The sequence below is a fragment of the Botrytis sinoallii genome, assembly GCF_014898435.1.
Source record: "Botrytis sinoallii strain Bc 23 chromosome Unknown BSIN_002, whole genome shotgun sequence".
Lineage (NCBI taxonomy): Eukaryota > Fungi > Ascomycota > Leotiomycetes > Helotiales > Sclerotiniaceae > Botrytis > Botrytis sinoallii.
The window spans coordinates 1,371,667-1,390,183 of NW_024066029.1; the positions used below are offsets into that span (position 1 = coordinate 1,371,667).

The 18,517-nt window shown below is 42.0% G+C and overlaps 6 protein-coding genes across 6 annotated transcripts; 5 read left to right on the forward strand and 1 right to left on the reverse strand.

Annotated features, from left to right (window-relative positions):
- Positions 1-953: 953 nt before the first annotated feature.
- On the forward strand, positions 954-1,425 carry EAF02_001525 (uncharacterized protein; the record flags this gene model as incomplete). The annotated part of the gene is made up of 3 exons (XM_038897573.1): positions 954-1,103; positions 1,165-1,266; positions 1,321-1,425. The coding sequence occupies 3 exons, from the start codon at positions 954-956 to the stop codon at positions 1,423-1,425; spliced, it is 357 nt and encodes a 118-aa protein (XP_038762548.1).
- Positions 1,426-2,722: 1,297 nt separating this feature from the next.
- On the forward strand, positions 2,723-6,075 carry EAF02_001526 (uncharacterized protein; the record flags this gene model as incomplete). Its single annotated transcript, XM_038897574.1, has 2 exons — positions 2,723-2,794; positions 2,854-6,075. The coding sequence occupies 2 exons, from the start codon at positions 2,723-2,725 to the stop codon at positions 6,073-6,075; spliced, it is 3,294 nt and encodes a 1,097-aa protein (XP_038762549.1).
- A 5,670-nt stretch (positions 6,076-11,745) lies between these two features.
- Positions 11,746-12,555, forward strand: EAF02_001527 (uncharacterized protein; the record flags this gene model as incomplete). Its single annotated transcript, XM_038897575.1, has 1 exon — positions 11,746-12,555. One exon carries the CDS (start codon positions 11,746-11,748, stop codon positions 12,553-12,555), a length of 810 nt encoding a protein of 269 aa, XP_038762550.1.
- A 309-nt stretch (positions 12,556-12,864) lies between these two features.
- On the reverse strand, positions 12,865-14,255 carry EAF02_001528 (uncharacterized protein; the record flags this gene model as incomplete). The annotated part of the gene is made up of 3 exons (XM_038897576.1): positions 12,865-12,968; positions 13,016-13,771; positions 13,823-14,255. 3 exons carry the CDS (start codon positions 14,253-14,255, stop codon positions 12,865-12,867), a joined length of 1,293 nt encoding a protein of 430 aa, XP_038762551.1.
- A 746-nt stretch (positions 14,256-15,001) lies between these two features.
- EAF02_001529 (uncharacterized protein) lies at positions 15,002-16,096 on the forward strand (the record flags this gene model as incomplete). Its single annotated transcript, XM_038897577.1, has 5 exons — positions 15,002-15,023; positions 15,088-15,323; positions 15,379-15,694; positions 15,744-15,840; positions 15,889-16,096. The coding sequence occupies 5 exons, from the start codon at positions 15,002-15,004 to the stop codon at positions 16,094-16,096; spliced, it is 879 nt and encodes a 292-aa protein (XP_038762552.1).
- A 1,054-nt stretch (positions 16,097-17,150) lies between these two features.
- EAF02_001530 (uncharacterized protein) lies at positions 17,151-18,302 on the forward strand (the record flags this gene model as incomplete). The annotated part of the gene is made up of 1 exon (XM_038897578.1): positions 17,151-18,302. The coding sequence occupies one exon, from the start codon at positions 17,151-17,153 to the stop codon at positions 18,300-18,302; it is 1,152 nt and encodes a 383-aa protein (XP_038762553.1).
- Positions 18,303-18,517: the final 215 nt, after the last annotated feature.

An 18,517-nucleotide genomic window follows, 5' to 3' on the forward strand; every position in this document is an offset into this window, starting at 1 on the left:
TGTGTGTGGAAAAATGACGACGTCATTGTCGTTAGGAGCTGAGAGCTAGGTACCCCACATTTATATTTTGCCTCTGGGTTTGAGTGATTGAATGAATGAATGGGGATTATAATACTTGTATGGATGTTAAGATTATAGACAATACAAATTGTGCGATTGAAGAATTCTGGGTAGGTGTAGGATATATGCTGATACGCGGTGTTATATTATATCATTGTTTGGAAGTTTATTTTGCGGATGAGATGGATTGTGTGTTTGAATATCTATATCGATAGATAATAGTATGGGATTCATAATTACGATGATAGCGAATGTGTATCTACCCACCTACTATCTACTATCTACTACCTACTACCACTAAAGCCAATGACTTTGTATTCGGAGAAGAAACTCCTGTATGGGGTAATGAGAATCTGGAGAAGCTTCATACTCATATCCAATTGTTATACTGCACATATGTACTGAACCTAGGTATGAGTACCTAGTAGAATCAGAGCATTGAGATACTCAGATGTAGGATTACCAACTTTCCCATAGATTGGAGATCGCATTTCTGCCCATGTAGTCATACATACCATACCTAGTACACACGGGACATTCCCGCTCTCCGCATATCATAACTAGAATATCATTTGCTGTACGATAGATTTGTGAGACAATAAATGGCGTGTAGGAAGTACGAAGTATGTGTGTACCAGTAGGTATGTCCATCAAGAAGTCAGAAATGAACAAGGTTTGAAAGGAGAGATTTCTCCTTTGGGTTGAGATTGGTCGTCACTCATCGTGGCGTTATGACCTAGTAGTCTTGATGTCATGATTTAGTGTGACGGTGTCAATTCATTCCCTAGGTAGGTATAGAAAAGGAATGTTCAAGAGTAGATGTTGATTGCAGAATATACATCTCGTTCATATCCTCTTTACTTCTACTGTAATATTGATACAAATCATTCAAAATGTTACGCACCATCTCCAGAAAGACTTTCTCCCAATCCACAAACGCCATCTTCAAGCCTTCCACAACTTTCTTCTCCAGAAATATGGCCGATAGTCGTGTTGAAGCAGCTTCCCAAGTTGCGGGTGAAAAGAAAGATACTAGTCCATCCGTAAGTATTGGAATTGCTTCCTGTGATAGATATCTACGGCAAGCTGATCTCAGACATCTAGAACCCCTCAGTCATTTCATCTGCAGGTGCTGTTGGCAAACAATTCAACCCCGATGGAAATATTGGACAAATCGGTGAGAAGATTGGTGGTCCATTTTCAAAGGTAGTCTTCAATCGTATGCGGGACTTTTCGCATCAATAGCTAATTTGTTAATAGGATGGTGCTATCGGTTCTCAATTCGATGCCGCGAAAGATGGTCTCGCTGGACAGGTTGAGAAGGCTGTTGATGGGCCAAGTAGACCTGCTACGGAGAAGAAGTAATGAGTTACGATGATGATGAATAGAGGTTGATGATGAATTCGCAGGTGCGATGTATAATATAGTTTTGAGGGGTTTCCACAGTTGATGGATTAGCTATATGTATTATAATGATAAGTAACGGACCTTGAGTGTGTTGATCTATCTGTGTCTTGATGACTTTCTTGTGAGTTCGAAACAAGGAACAATGTTTTTGAAGATACATACAGACACCCATAAATCATCGAAAGTGGTATAATCATACTTGATACCTTGTGATATTCCAAACTCCTTGCATGAAGCTCCTAGGAATCTTGTGGTGTATTTACTCATCGACTTCGATGCACAACTCACTTGCTGTTCATATTCCTTTTGTCGACCTATGTTTGGGTAATCGATTCAAGGGTGTCTGTGGCTTGTAATTCATCCGCTTCGAAGAATGACAAACATATAGACTGTGAAGTAAAAAGAAACCCATACTCCTTAGACTTTGTTACCAGTCCAACATGCATGTCCAATTGAAGCCATGACATTCTGACTTGGCCATTAGACTTCTCATGAATGAGTTATACGCATTTAGAGGGAGAAACAACATTGATCTATGCTCAATTGACAGAGTTACTTGGGTATGAAGTTGTCAATATCATCAACTCTATTGAATGATACAATAGGTAGGTAATGTTAACAACAAAAAATTTGAAATTCCCAAAATAGCATCACAATGGAGAATCTGGAGAACTGGAGAACTGCATAATAAAGAAAATCTAATCTATTGGCTACCGTTATCGGCGTCGGTTAAACTTTCTTCCTTCACACCTCGACAAGGGTATATAATTTAGTCGAAGGCGTTTAGCTTGCTGGTGATTGCGTGCTTTCTCGTGCTCTCACCAAATTTCACTTCATTCAGTAATATCAACCTTCTGATACGGTAAGTGAAGAAAGAAAAGATCCTCTTGGTAGGTTCACCAGTTCCAAATGGTCAAAGTCCATATGATTTGACTCGATTTCCTACCCTCTTATTATTACTAACCAAGGTGATACATCGGAATCTCGGTTTTTCCATTCCAATTGATTGCCCAAAAGATTATATATATCTCACACTAATAAATCTTTCCCTTTCAAAGCTAAGTTGTGAAGGGTTAATATTTCCTTCGATTGAGTATCTTGTTGTTGTCTTTACCTTATTTACAACAAACTCATTCTCTTCTTTCTAGAAGAATTGTATCAAGTCAATTTGTCTTGAGATTTCCTTTCTTTTATTTGCATTCTTGTCTTGTCAAAAGTTCTTCAAAGATACCCCGCCACCCATCAATCCGCAGAAATGGGGGCATCAACAGATTATGATCAAACCAAAGGCATAAACACTAAGCCAGAGGGTGATGGATCTAAACAGGTAATTCAAAGCAGCAATCATATGAACTATCTAGAAGTGTCTAATCATTCTCTTTGCAGAAACCCTTTGGAAAAGATACCCTCAATTCTACCTGGAATTCCGAACATGAGTCCTCTTTTCGAACATTCTCCCAAAAGTCTTCCAATCTTCCCTTTGGACAATCGATCGAATACGATGCGATCAGTGGTCCTACCTATGTTACTGCACAGACTTTGGTTCAACAAGTTGCATATGCGCTCTCCGATAAGATCTTCTCTTATTCCCCAGAATCATTTGATTTGGATGTTGCTGTAAAGTCTTGGGCTGCGGCAAATACAAAGAATGCCAATGGTTATACTACACAAGTTTCTCCCATGCAAACTCGCTCTGGCGCTGGATCAATTGCTCTTGGATACATGTTTTCAAAGGATTTTGACTTGACCAAAAGGCACATTCCTCAATCACTTTTGGCCTCTTCTTCCAGTCTGCACAGCTTGCGCTCAACTCTAGATCAACTTTCTCTATTGTACTCTGTCGCAAACCCATTTGTTGCCCACGTTGCGGCCGTCGACTATGCACCGGGATCTACTGGCCTCGTTACTGACTACGCAACTGCTTTGACTGTGGCTGAGGAATTGGGACTTGGTTTGGTTTCTAGTTCATCTGCATATGAAGCCCAACACATGTCTCTCTTTTCTACATTGCTAGCAACTATTCTTCCAACAATTCACACTTATGATGGAATCACTGTTGGTCGTGATACCCTTCGTGTCATTGATATTCTTAGTCAATCTGGTCTTAGCAGTTCCTATAAGACAGTTCTTGAAGAAATATCGAAACTCGGAAAGAGAGCTGATGCTGAAAGCAAGGTTTCTTCACTTCTTGAGGCTTTCAACAGCGAACTTGGTACATCATATGGCCTCTTTGAGTACAGTGGACACGAGTCACCTGAATCTGTTTTGGTTGTATTTGGTTCTGTTGAGAGTTCTCTTGCCACTCAAGTCGCCAAGAAGCTTTCTGCTGAGGGCGAGAAAGTTGGTGTTATCAATGTCAGAGTCTACAGACCTTTTGTAGAGGAAGCTTTCTTGAAGGCTCTTCCTGCATCAGTCAGAAGTATTGCAGTCCTTGGCCAAGTTTTGGACGAGACGGCCGCAACAGATGTTTCCGGCCACTCCAACTTATATGAGGATGTTTTGGCAGCAACTGTATTCTCTGATAAATTCACAGCTTCTCCCAAGGTAGTTGATGTTAAGTACGCTCGATCGCAAGTATTTACGCCTACTTCCATTGCTAGCATCTTCCATCAACTCGGTGGCAAGTCTTTCAGTGATTTTGTTTCACTATTGAATATTGGTCAAGTTCAACAGTATTCATTCTTCGATCTTGAGGATTCTGCTGCTGCTACTGCACCTTCTGCCATTAGCAAACTTCTCTCTGGTGATTCGGCTGGCAATGTCCTTATCAATCAAACGCATGATAACTTCATTCAAGGTGGTGTCGTTAGAACTGATATTCGAAGCTCAAAGAAGTCAATCGAGGCCGCTTATCCAATTGAAGAAGCCGATGTTACCTACATTGGAGACGAGAAACTTTTCAAGGAGATTGCCATCTTGCAGAATGTCAAATTGGGTGGAAAGATTATTGTCAGGCTTCCAGGTGTTAAGGACGAAGATTTGGAAAATAAGATTCCAAGCTTCGTTCGTAACGAGATCAAGAAGAGAGATGTCGAATTATTTGTCTTGGATCCAACTTTGTCGGAAGCTCTTGAGAAGGAACCTGCACTTGAAACCTTGTTCGCTGAGCTTGCATTCTTGAAGGTTGCTCGTCCAGAACTCCTCGAGTCTGGCAAAGACAAGCTTGCCGCTATCAATGGAAGCCAAGAGCAATTCCAATCTGCAGTAGCCGATCTTGAGAAGGTTGTTCGCAAAGTTGAAATTCTTGAGACTTGGGTCGAAGTTGATGCTGAGGCTGAAGTCCTCAACCTTCCTGTAACCATCAAGTCCAGCAGCTTTACTGGTTTCCAAAAGGAAGATACTGAGGCTCCATCTCAGCTTCGTGATTGGCACGCAGCTGCCAAGGGTCTTCTTTTCAAGGAAGCTTATGGCACTAAATCTGAACTTCGACCAGATCTCACTGCTAAGACCTATGAAATTACAGTAAAGGAGAACCGTCGTTTGACCCCTATCACATATGACCGTAACATCTTCCATATCGAGTTCGATTTGGGAACTTCTGGTCTTAAATATGATATCGGTGAAGCTCTTGGTATTCATGCTGTCAATGATGTTGCTGAAGTTGAAGAATTCATGAAATTTTATGGTCTCAATGCAGATGATGTTGTCGAGGTCCCATCTCGTGAGGATAACAATGTTTGGGAAACTAGAACAGTCTTCCAATCTTTGGTGCAAAACATCGATATCTTTGGTAGACCACCAAAGAAATTCTACGAAGCCCTCGCCGAATTCGCTTCTGACGAGAATGAAAAGAAAGAACTTCTTACCCTTGGTGGTCCAGAAGGTGCCAATGAATTCAAGCGTCGTGCTGAAGTTGACACAATTACTTATGCCGATGTTCTCCTTGAATTCAAGTCTGCTCACCCATCTTTCCACGATATTGCCCGTATCGTTTCACCAATGAAGCGTCGTGAATACTCCATCGCCTCTTCTCAAGCCGTCAACCCAACCACCGTCGCTCTCATGATCGTCGTCGTTTCTTGGGTTGATCCAAAGGGTCGCGATCGTTTCGGTCAAGCTACACGTTACCTTTCTTCCCTTCCTGTCGGATCAAAGGTCACTGCTTCCGTCAAGCCTTCCGTTATGAAACTCCCAGCTCTCGACACAGCTCCTCTCATCATGGCTGGTCTCGGTACGGGTCTTGCTCCTTTCCGTGCTTTCGTTCAATACAGAGCTATGCAAAAGGCTCAAGGCAAAGATATCGGTTCCATCCTTCTTTACATGGGATCCCGTCATCAACGCGAAGAATATCTGTATGGTGAAGAATGGGAAGCTTATCAAGATGCTGGCGTCATCACATTATTAGGAAGAGCTTTCTCTCGTGATCAGAAACAAAAGATCTATATTCAAGATCGTATGAGAGAAACGGTTCAGGATATTATCCAGGCGTATATTAAGGATGAGGGATCATTCTACTTGTGTGGTCCTACCTGGCCAGTTCCAGATGTTACCGAGGTGCTTGAGGAAGCTATTAGGGAAGAGGGTAGAATCAGTGGAAAGAAGGTTGATGGAAGGAAGGAGATTGAGAGATTGAAGGAAGCGGGTAGATATGTTTTGGAGGTTTATTAGATGCTTGCATGTGTGAGGTGTTGCGCCTAGATTCCGGGTTGGAGGGGTTGATTGTTTCGAATGTCTTTAGAATACGGTCGTTAGATGGAATTACTTAGATTGCATAGATCCTACATGGAATCAATATTATCGATTTTTGAGAGATTTTTGAGAGATTTTTGAGATTTGATTGATTTGATTGCTTGAAATATCATATCTGTTATGCTTGATTCTATATATTTGTTACATTTTATTGGCATTATGATTGTTAGCTAATGTTAATACCTTGCGTTTTGATAGGAAGAACCTGAGATTAATGTTAATGTTAATATTAATATTTTCGCTAGCTTGTTTATTCATGGTTGAAGTTGAGAAGAAAAACTCATTGATGATATTGTGTGTTGAGGGAGGTTATGTGAGAGGTTATGAATGAGATATAGGTTGGACTTGTTCGTGCGTTTCTAGATTCTGATATCCTGTTTTCTTTTTAAGATGGAGATGGAGAGGGAGATGGAGATCTAGATGTTGTGATTGTGATTGTTATTGTTGTTATTATCATTATCATTGTTATTGTTATTGTCATCGTCATCGTCATTATCATCATCTGAAAGATATTACCATCATCATCACTCTATCCTCACTATCACTCACATTTCTCTCCATACAATAACCAATTCGACATCAGATATATAACTCCCTCCCTGTTACTAAAGGAGTGTATGTATTTTGTTTATATGTTAATTAAAGTGGTTGAAGTGGTTGATGTAGTATAGGTAAGGGGAGATGAGGAGCATGCATGGTGTATAGCGCTCCTAGTTTGTACAACTCCGCCTCTTACTTTTGCGATAGGTAATTAGTTTGGGGAGATGAAGGGTTTATGCAGGGGCGGTGGGGGAAGGGGGATGGAGGTGGAGGGGGGAGTAGAATTTTGGGGAGAGGGGAAGAATGAGGGGGAAGGGCGCAAAGGGAAGATTTGAAAATGGGGTATCCACTTTCGCCCATCTTCGATACCTAGGCAGTTGGAGATTACAATCCATACCTACCTACCCATGAATAACTACGTGCGGGTATTGACTGGTCAGGGAAATCAAAATTTTCGTGGATGTTCACTAGATATTGATGATGTACATAGTCGGCTAATAAATAGCTAGATTAGGGGTTTGAGAAATCCAAGGTTGTCTGCTTAGGTAGGTAGGTAGGTATTTAAGAGGTTTAGATTTGGAGATAGATTGGGTGGTGCGGATGAGAATGATAGATTGTAACACTGTATGCGAGGTTGAGCGGATTGGGGGGAAGATGGGGGGAGATTGGTGGGTTTGTGGGGGGTTTGTGGGGGGTTTGTGTGAGGGGTTGGGGTGGAAGGTATAAGGGTTGGGGATGAATGGAGTTTGGATATGGTGATGATAATGATAATGATGAACATGAGTGGCAGTGTTAGGATATATGGTGCTGTGGTGAGGTGAGATGTGAAGTGGGTTGAGATGAGAGCAATTAAGTTGAGAAGATTCGTAGGTCTGAAATATCAAGACGAGAAGATGTGGTTTCTCAATACTTGTGTAAGTACAAATATGTGTATATATCATCTCAACATTCCTAACCTCCCTCTCTAAATTTCATCACTCGGATTTTTAGTTGTCATTTCCCAGGAGTATATTCGAATACCTTCAGCTCATTACCCATAATAATCCTATCTGCGTAGACAGCTATACAAGATCTCTCCTTACATATACAAGCTCCGAGGAGGTTTGTGTAGTAGGACGTGAACATATCGCACTCCTTGTAATATACCTCTTGGTGTACTAGTTTTAATCTGCAGAAGATTGAGTTGGAGAAGTTGGTGCTTCTTTTATAGAGATAGATTGAAGGTTGAGGATTTGAAGATATTAGGGAGTGGATAGAAGGGGATGGGGATTCACTTTTGAGGGAGTCGGCAGGGAAAGGAACCATGTTGTTGTGCAGATGCATATGCTCGATATGGAGAGGAAATCCTGATAGTATCCATTTCCAGAAGGAGGGCCCTTGTGGCTACATGTACATGCTTCGCATCTATAGTGAATCCCTAATTCTCCACTCATTGCTCCACGTATGATGCCCGAGCCTTTCAAGCCTTTCAATAATGGGCTGGGGAACTCAAAGACTTATTATTTAAGGACTGCAGCTTATGGACACTTTTGGTTCCATACAGATATTATGGGCATCATCAAAAATGACGTTCAAGGGGTATATCTTGATCTTGAGTAGTGCGCAATTGTGACGACGTTGTGATTTGGGATTTCGAAGACGAGGTTTGGAAGGAGGATGGAGGGAGGAGATGAGGTGGGGGTAGCATTGAATGTATCTCGCTAATGTATATAAGGAGAAACGACAATGAGAAGAAGTAGATCACAGCGACAATTCAGCACTTGTCTTATCTCGTGTGATCTGATGATTTAGCAAAGCTCTCAACTTTACGCTCTTTCAAGCTATGCCATGGTTAGATTATGTGGAGTAGTAGTGTAAAAGAAGTTCCTTTTTCTTATTGGTATTAGATATCTTCTCTTATCCTTACAGCTGTGGTCTCCAAAACTCAATTCTGGAGACGCTTTTTGTAATAGAAAGTTCGGAAATTTTAGAGAATTCCAGAAGGACCTGTGTAACTCTCCACATGGAGAAGCGAATCCATTCACGAGCGTAATATAAAAGCGGATGCAGAGTCTATCACGTCTCCACAAAATTACTGAGACTTGATAAAAATCCAACAGAAGCACGGGGTTTGTATCCATTTTGTAGAAGCTACTCACCCATGCTGATGGGAAAACAAGACACTTTTTGATTCACTGGAATGATAGCTTTTGTACTCTAATTCTGAGTCTGGTTTTCTCGCATCTCTTATTTAAACTTCGTGTTTTCCCTCTTTCTAGCAAAGAGAGATAACATTCAGTAACTTTCCGATCATGCTTGCTGGCTCACGGTGTGGGAATTCGATTCTTCTTATTTCCTTTGGAGTTTGAGAAATGACGATTCTTCAAGCCTATGAAGTGAAGTTTAATCAACGGCCTAGGCGAGAGGGAAAAGAGAAGCAAAGACAGTGATGGTGTGAAGTGACGATGAAAAGAAAATGCGATGAGAGTTTCTTTGGATGAGAGAAGAATCCAATTTGAGGGTCTGAAAGGGAAAGATTGATTCTCGTTCCCGAAACTACTTATTCTAGGGGTAAAAAGTGAAGAGTATGCTTTCCGCACAGCATAAACCGCGTGATTCTCCAGTCCTTCAGAGAAGTACGGTATCTCAAGGATGATGAAGATAGGATATATATATATAGTCGAGAAGTTACGGACTTGTCATACCTAACAAACTTCATTCACTATTTTAGCTGTAATTTCTGTTGAATACACTTCTCAATGAGATGCATGCATGCGTAGGTATTGTGTTTCAAAAGGAAAAATCCAGTGAATAGGAATTGATACGCACTTCCTGTGTATGTAGCGCAACATACCTGTTTCCTAGAGCATGGGCTACCAAACTCGAGCGTTGTGAACATATAAATTGCCGACTGTAGAGATCATTTGTGATATCAAAGATTTGCAACAAGCAATGGATAGCTATGATGATTTGTGTCAATGGCCCGGCAGACTGCTGTTTCTGGAAAAATTGTTGTGTGGGTTTGCATTCTGTTTTGAAAATGCTTCACGGAGTGGATTGATAGGATGGGAAAAAACCATTGATAGTAAAAGAACGGCGACAGTGTGTAAAGTGATTAGAGGATAGCAGTATCATGAACGACAGTGATAATGAGTAAGTTTGTACTTAGCTTGTAATTCCGTAAGCCTCTTGCACAGTTACCTTCAATGCGGCAGACATTTTAGGTGCGAGACTCCAGAAGGACATGAAGTCGTCACAGTGATCCAATCGCAGAGGCCGTCTTATGCATGCTGTCTTAGGATTTCACTTGGTCCTTACCAACAAACAGTATACCTAGGTAAGCACATCTAATCATTTCCTAAATATATAGAAGTTTAAAATACTTTTCACATGCCAATTGTCAGAACACAACTCATTCACTCTTTATGGCCCTGCCACTTCCATTCCATATTAGCTAGCTAGGTAGTATATTCACTCTTTAATCACAAAGTCGATGCCACAGAATCTGCAAGTGAATAGAGAGCACATACCACAAAAAACAGTTTTGTTGCATATCTGAAAAGCCAATTCAAGATGTTCATTGGCTTGTAAATTTTTGAAAAAATTGTATGACGTCGATATCTTGTGCTTGGACCTTGAGACTCCACTAATAATGTAGATCATATTCACCGCGTCTTATATAACATTGATGTATTTTGTGATGCTGCTCAGATAGATCAGATAAGTACTTTTATTGACCGGAGTAAACTGAGATGCTCATCGAGAGATCCTCAGGTGTTTACTTCCGCGCGGCTCTAGAATCGGTACTGTACTCTTATCCCGCCAGCTCAACGCTTCCATCACAGTAAGGCATAGTTAAAGTGATTGGTCTTCATCGACCAAAACTAACGCACCAAATGCACCGTGCTCACTCAAACCCCTGAACCAAAGAGGACTGTTCCCAATAGTACTTTCTCGACATCTAACTCTAAGTCATTTCTAGCTAGTTCGCGAGCTAATTTGTGGGGCATCGGTGGAAGGAGGACAAGAGGTAGAGGTGCCAGTTCTTTACGACTGCTTCTCGATAAGTTTCTTCCCGTCTGGACTTCTCCCCAGCTTGTGGTTGTGAAGTGATGATTTCAATGACGTAAGTAGTGTTCTGCAGAATCTGCAACTAGAACGGTTCTGGATACAGATCCCAGCTCTTTTCTGCAACAAAGTCTTCGATAAAATAGAAAAAGAAAAGAAAACTAATCTTAATCCGAACAATGGGATTGAAGTGTATCCCCCCCGCGTTGGGCTCCAGAAAAATAGATTTTATTGTAATGGACATGGTTACCATTGGACCAGCCATACCCCTTTGGGCTCTGGCGTCAAACTTATCATACATTATATGCCTATTTAGGCTAGCACCTTCCTCTTCGGTGTCCCAAAGTACCGGAAACTAGTATGCATGGCAGCTGGCGAGCCTAGCGTGGGGAATCTCCGAAATTCCGGGGCACCCGTGCTACCAACCTAGGAAACATGGGGAAGATAGCTTTCTGTGACTATGGCGTTTGGGATATGCAAATAAAGTGGCATAAGCGATATCAGGAGATTTCGGTATTTGAATCCTGAATTGGATCCTATACGATTATAGTCATTGACTGGTCACATCTCAATTCGAGGCTCTCGCCAAACGTCAAGTATTCCTAGGTGTTATAATGATCTTAGTTGACCCTTAAACGTTTACAACATACCCATCAGGCAAATCAGAAGCTAAGCTCAAATAAGCACACTAACCTCAAAATCATCATTTCACATATCCGATACCCAATGACTGTGATTGACGACGCATTAGAACGAAACTTAGTTCTAGCTCGACACGATAAGCGATGCTTTAGCTACTGATATCAGAACCCTTTCAACTTAGCTCCATCGTTGTCTCAAACTAGTTCGAACATTCATTTGCACCAGTAAAACCATAATGAATTCCCCCAAGAATCTTGAAATCAAACGTTCCATCATCATCAAAACTATCAATTCGAAGAATATATTCCTCCACAACAGCAGACAACAATTCGACAAAGAGTTTATCAACAAACAACAACCATGGCCGACCCGAACCGTCTCCACAAGATGTTCATCAGCGATGGCGACGACATGTGTAGAACCTGCAGCTACATGCTTCTTACTACCTACGGTTTCTTCGGGCTCATCACGCGCGGATTCGATCATGGATGGATTCATTACCCCCAAGAGCCCATGTCATTATCCGAAGAATTCAAATCTCCTTGTAGCACTCCTTCGAACCCCCAAAGTCCATATGACCTCCAACTCATGGGCTGGGGATGTCACTTTTGCGCACTCGTTCTCAGTGACCCAAAAGCAAGCCAGAAAGGCTCACAAGTTACTCACCCCTCAGTTGCTCACAAATACGTCATTGAGAAACACCACGAGTTCCGACATATTGGCTTTCGTGCAATCATTGTTAATGACGTGGGCGAGGAGGTTGAAAACCCATTTAGATATCGAAAGTTCTCGTTAACGGGCAAGAACTCAGATCTTCTACAGATGACAGAGGTGGTGGAATATTTTCACAAGCATCATCTTCACGTGGGAGGTATCGCGGTTGAGAGGGGGAGTGAGGTGTCTTACACGGTGGAATGGCATATTCAGATGGGTTCTCTGTATCCGGGCGTGAGCGCGGAGTACCCTTGGTATCGATTCACTGGTGTTTTTGATTTGTCCAGAACGGGAGGGTTAAAACGAAAGGGGATAGGAGGGGTGTTAAATCCCAGAAAAAAACTTCCTCCGAGTAATCTCCGCATTTGCGACGAAAATCCTCCTGCGGACGTTGAGATATGCAATATCAAAATGCTAAGCACGAAACTGCAAAGTCTTATGCTACAAGAGGAATGAATGGCATGATTTTCTTGGTCGGCGTTGGGAGTTTTTGGCAGCATGGATACCCGCTTACTTGGTAGCCAAAATATTGGATTTTCTGAAATATATTAGCGATCTGAGAAGGAGGGAAAGATTCGCCTGACATACTTTAATATTAACATAATTTTTAAAAATTCGTTCCCTGTAACAAAATTATCGAGATGCAGTTGCAACCTTCAATAATACACATATAATCAAATAAATCGGAACAATCACGAGAACAATAGAAAAGAAGATGGGTAAATTTTGAATGGATACATTTTCGATCGCTTCATTAATCTCAATCTACTTCGACTGTTCCAAAAGTGCTCGCCCATAATCACCTCGGTTAGGCAACCTGTTGCATGTATGAATGTGACATCTTGCTGGACTTGTATTCGTCAAGAAAACTAAAACGAGGTTAGATATGTCAAACAGGAGAAATGGTGAGACTAACTTCCACAATGGAAATCCAATTCCATAAATGCCACCGGGCTATGGATGCGGTAGTAATAAGGATCATCGTCTCCAAATTCTCCGATCCAAGCGAAATATGTTTCGGCGAGATGTTTCTCAAAAAGTGCGACCCTATGCTCCAAAACTGAGTCGGGATAATATTCATTGAATGATTTGAAAAGCTTGATGATTTGCTCTTGATGATTTGCTGGAAATTCGGAAACCGGACATCCTTCATATGGGACGATCCTATTATCTTGTCTCGCACCACCCAGATGTCGTTCGTCAAAAGGATTCCACCTATCAGCTGGCAAACTCTTTCCATCCATACCCTTACTCAGAGTTGCCTTCTCTTGTAATTCTTTAGGCAAGCTTTGCATCAAGCTTAAACTATCCATTTCCTCTGATTTGAATAACCTCAGGCCAGCATGTGGTCCCTCGTCAATTCTATCAGGTTCTGCTCCCATAAATGTAGGACCAATTACCATTCTCTTTCCGAGAAAAACTACACAAAAACACAAGTGATGTCCAAAAAATGTGTATCCAAATGGTTTGGTCATGGATGGTGTACCAACCAAGCGGAAGTTGTAGGAGTGTTCATTGAGCACTTTCTTGCCGTTCACTAGATGTCCAAGGAAATCATTTGTGAGACAACAAGCGTGGATTTTTTCATAGCCCTGCTTAGAGGATGAAGCTCTAAGAATGGCGTGAATAGCGGTTTGAACCTCTGGGGAACACTCATCGAGTCGTAGTCCACCTATTTTAGAGATAAGTATAAGATTAAAATAGAGACATCTTCACTCCTTACCTGGGTTCATGTATAATTCTGGATTCGACCACAGTCGAATTTCATCATCTGTAACATCTCCAAATTGAACCGCTTTTCTTTGATCTTCACTCAAGACCTTCAAAAACTCTTCTGTTTTCGTAATCACCTCCTCCGTTGGCGCACCTTCATCCTCCGCATAATTATACAGCCCCTCTCTGACTTTTCCGTCTGATGTGAATCCTTTGTATGGTTTCTCTAGATTTTTTGCATCAAGTCGGTTAATCAGCCAAGCCGGAGCCTCAATTTGCCTTCTAGACTCGCACCAACTTGATGCTGTATGATCTTGTATCCCAGCAACGCGAGGATGGTCTGGGGAAGGTATGATATCGCGGAAAGGAACAGCTGCATCAGAGCGAGGCTTTGTAGGGTCTGAACTCTGGATGTATCCTGAATTCTCTGGTAAAACTGCCATATCTGCTGTAGATTAGAAGAACTTGGAATTATGGTATAAGTTTGGGTCTTAATGTGTAGAAAGCTAGTATCACAATGGGTTGTATGAAAGTCTGAAGGAGGAATTGGTCTGGATATGCATGTTCTTTAATTGATCGATCTATCACTACTGGCAGAGCCGAAGCATGACCTGACAATGATGATCTGCCCATGGCTTCAGTCGATGTGGAGAGCTTGCGGAATAGCTATTAAGAGCGCATGAGTACGAATTGAATTGATCGAGTGGACACTCCACTGTTGAAGCTTGGGATTTTTCATTCTGAAGCTTCGGGGTATTCAATGCTTAATAATCCCCACAAATTAGCGTGATGAATCCATGAATTCCCCTCAATCTCCCCACCCCTTCCACTTCATAACTTGTGGGGACTCTTGTCTGTTCTTACGCGTCCACGCTGATTGCAACACTTTCCGTACGGATATCGACCGACCGAAATTGACCATGTACGAGGAATGGTGACAAGCATGGAAAATACTGTATCCGGTCAATTGTTGCCATGATGAAGGCAGTTGAATCGGCTTCCATCAAAGTGGGGTGAAGAAGAGTAGGTGGGGGGTTTGAAGCTCATGTTTGTCTAAATCAAAAACCGTCCTCTTCAGTCTCTCTCTTTCCTTCAGTCCCAAAGACTTTACTTGCTCAATCTCTGTTCCTCATTTTCATTCCCATTGTAAATGCTACGATAGTACCAGTATCTCATCCAGACATCAGCCATGCCAGCACCATCATTTGAGCGTACGTGGTTCCATAGTCCTATCAAAATACTCGTTGCGACAAGATAATTGACATGCGGTTCTAGGTCTCGTACGATTTGTACCCAAATCTTCTGAGGAGGTACTCATTGGCCAACCAGTAGATTCGGAGATCGATGTCGGAGCTGCAATCATTGCAGGAAAGGACGTGAAGGTTGATGTATTCAGCGGATCATCAGTCTTAGAACCAGGCACTTCAACTGGTACCATTAAAGAAATTGGAAAACTTCTATCTCCACTTGCAGAGTCTGAAGTTGGCACAATAAGATGTATTGGGTTGAATGTAAGAAACAATTCTCTGAAATACATATACGTAAGAAATTGACTAAAAATTGCAGTATGTCCAACATGCGCACGAAGTTAAAATGGCCATCCCCGATCTGCCAACCGTTTTCATGAAGCCTTCGACCTCTCTCGCAGATCCATATCCATCCCCGACAGTCATTCCAAAGTTTGCGTTGAAAGATGATTGCTGCGATTACGAATCCGAGTTGGTGATTGTGATTGGAGAGAAGTGCAAGGACGTGAGCGAGGCAGACGCCTTGAATTATGTTTTGGGATATACAGCAGCAAATGATGTCAGCAGTCGTGCAAGTCAATTTGCGCAAAGCCAATGGTGCTTCAGCAAAAGTTTTGACGGTGCTTGCCCAATAGGTATGCCATGTCAATTCATTTCGGGGAATTGGAGTTAACAACATTCTAGGTCCAATTTTGGTATCCAAGAAACTCATCCCAGACCCATCGAAACTTCGAGTCAGAGGTCTAAAGAACGGAAAGGTTATGCAAGACTGCGGAACAGAGTATGAATATCCGATCCCAATTTCCAGCCGTAAACTGACCAATAACAGTGATTTGATTTTCCCTGTTGCGAAAATTGTTTCTTTCCTCTCGCAAGGTACTACAATCTTGCCAGGTACTATAATTTTGACCGGTACTCCAGCGGGTGTTGGTAATAGTTTCACACCAAAGGAATATCTGAGGGAAGGAGATTCATTCTCGGTTGAAATTTTACCACACATTGGAACCATGATGACCAAATTCGAATATCAAAAGTAATTTTTGGATTTAATGAGGCTACGCGATATTCCAATCAACATATGGCAGCACTTATCAAAAATATCACAAACATACATTTTGCAATTTGAGTGAACTTGATTTACTCACTCATGTGCTTCCATCGTCTGAAAACCTTCCTAGTCTCGTTCCAGCGACAGATTACTCCATGTGAGTCTTCCTAGCCACTGTATGAAGCTGCGAGTAGCAAGATATCCAGTCGTGTCCTTGCAGCTAGCCTTCTTCCACATCTCCTCCTTCTACTTCTCCGTCTCACTCCTACATTTCTTATTGGCGACCTTCTTCGTACTGGATGTCTTCGGAGAGGTCGAACCGCCGCCGGTCTAGTGGGTCTTCTACGTGTTTGTCTTCCGACTCGAACGATAAGGTCTAATCGAGGAGACATTTTCGCTTGCTATGTGTAATTGACACAGAGTTTTGTGTGGAGTGCAATAGTTCGAAATGCCAGATGTGGTAAAGATCCTGCCCCGCCTTGTCATATTATCATAGGGGATCTATCCACTGGGCTGTGATAAATAAAGCCACGACATTATTGTCACCGGGTTGCGATCAAAGAAGGCTCCCTTTCAAAGCTTAGGGAGGGGCTTCTACATTCTTTCTCCCTAAGTTTGAGGCTGTAGAAGTCTCTAGTATTAGAATCTTAGTTTCAAGAACAATATGCCGAAAATGATATGATTGGGCATGTTTTACTTGCGGTAGAATGCTCCACAATGGACTGCCAATTTTGCAGGGCTGATGCACAGCCACGAAGCGTGTTATGTGAAAGGGCGCGCCCAATATATCACGAATGACATCTTACAATCCATATCCTAGCGAACCGACGTTGTAGAATAGCGTAACGGGTCAAAAATGCACGATTACGAATATCTTCAATAATGGTCTGCTGCCATGAAATTTGTACTTGCCGAGTACCGCTATTTCTAGGCAGACAAATTTGTACTTGCGGCTGAGACACTCAAATTTTGTATAAAATCACCTAGATAGACGGCTTTATTGTTTGAATTGTTCACATTGATTAACATCAACAAAAAGCAATATGACTTTAATCACAATGAAAATCTGCTGGCTATTTCTCAATCTTTCTCATGCCGTCTATGGCATTATTCAAGCACCTCCACTACCTGGGTCTCATACCCTTGGCACCACCACTCTCCAAGTGACGGACTCGTCTACTTCCCGCAGTCTAATGCTCTCCCTGTTCTATCCTACATCCGCCAAAAATTCATCTTATACATTTGCGCCCTCCTTCCCATCAGCCACGGCTCTTTATTTAGCAGAAAGCTACTCTCTCCCTTCCAATGTTCTCGAAGAGCTTGCCTCCCGTTCCTACAATTCCGCCCCTGTTCTTCTTTCCCACAATAATTCATTTGATTTCCCAATCCTCCTCTTCTCTCCGGGCTATGGGAATTCGCGACTTGCTTATACCGTCATTGCCGAGAATATCGCTTCTCTGGGCTATTTTGTCATCACTATTGATCACCCGTACGATGTTGAATTCATCGAATATTCGAACGGTACAATTGCAACATGGGTAGACGAGGAGTTCGATAATACTACCGCTGCAATTCCTTATGTGAATGCTCGAGTTAAAGATATGCAATTTGTGTTGAACTCCTTCTCAGATCCGTTATTCACTGCTCAAATTCCTGGCATCCAGAATTCCTCATCCCATTCATATGGATATAGAAGATCTCAACCAACATTCCAAACTAAAACCATCGGAGCCTTTGGTCACTCATTGGGCGGAGCTGCAGCTTTCCAAGCTATGCATGATGACTCCCGATTCTCATACGGAGTGAATCTCGACGGTGCAATCGAAGGCGATGTCGTACAAAGCGGGCTCAAGAAACCATTCATGATTATGGCGAACCAAAACCATACCAGAACGGAAGAGAGAGATCCAACGTGGTATGAATTCTGGGCTAACTCGGTGAAGCTTGGAGGTTGGAAAAGAGATGTGAGGGTTAATGCGACGCAGCATGGTAGTTATACGGATTTGGCGGTTTGGGCGACGGTACTGGGATTAGAAGGATTTGAGGATTTGTTGGGTACGATTAATGGAGTGAGGAATTTGGACATACAGACGGAGTTTGTGGGTGGGTTCTTTGGAAAGTGGTTGAAGGGGAAGGGAGGGAAGGTGTTGGATGGGCCTAGTAAGGAGTGGCCTGAGGTGACTTTTGATTTTTGATTTTGGGAAGGATAGATTGGAAGTTTAGAGGTAGATTTTGATGGAAAGAGGTGGTTGTAGTCCGTAGATTTTTGTTTACTGTGTAATATATCTAATAGTATTTATTTAGTGCAGTTTCCGAAACTTTTGATATTATTGAGATATGAGCTCAACCGTAGTTGCATAGACTAACAGTACACTTCTCAACTTTCAAAATTTTAATAAAAATCCAATTT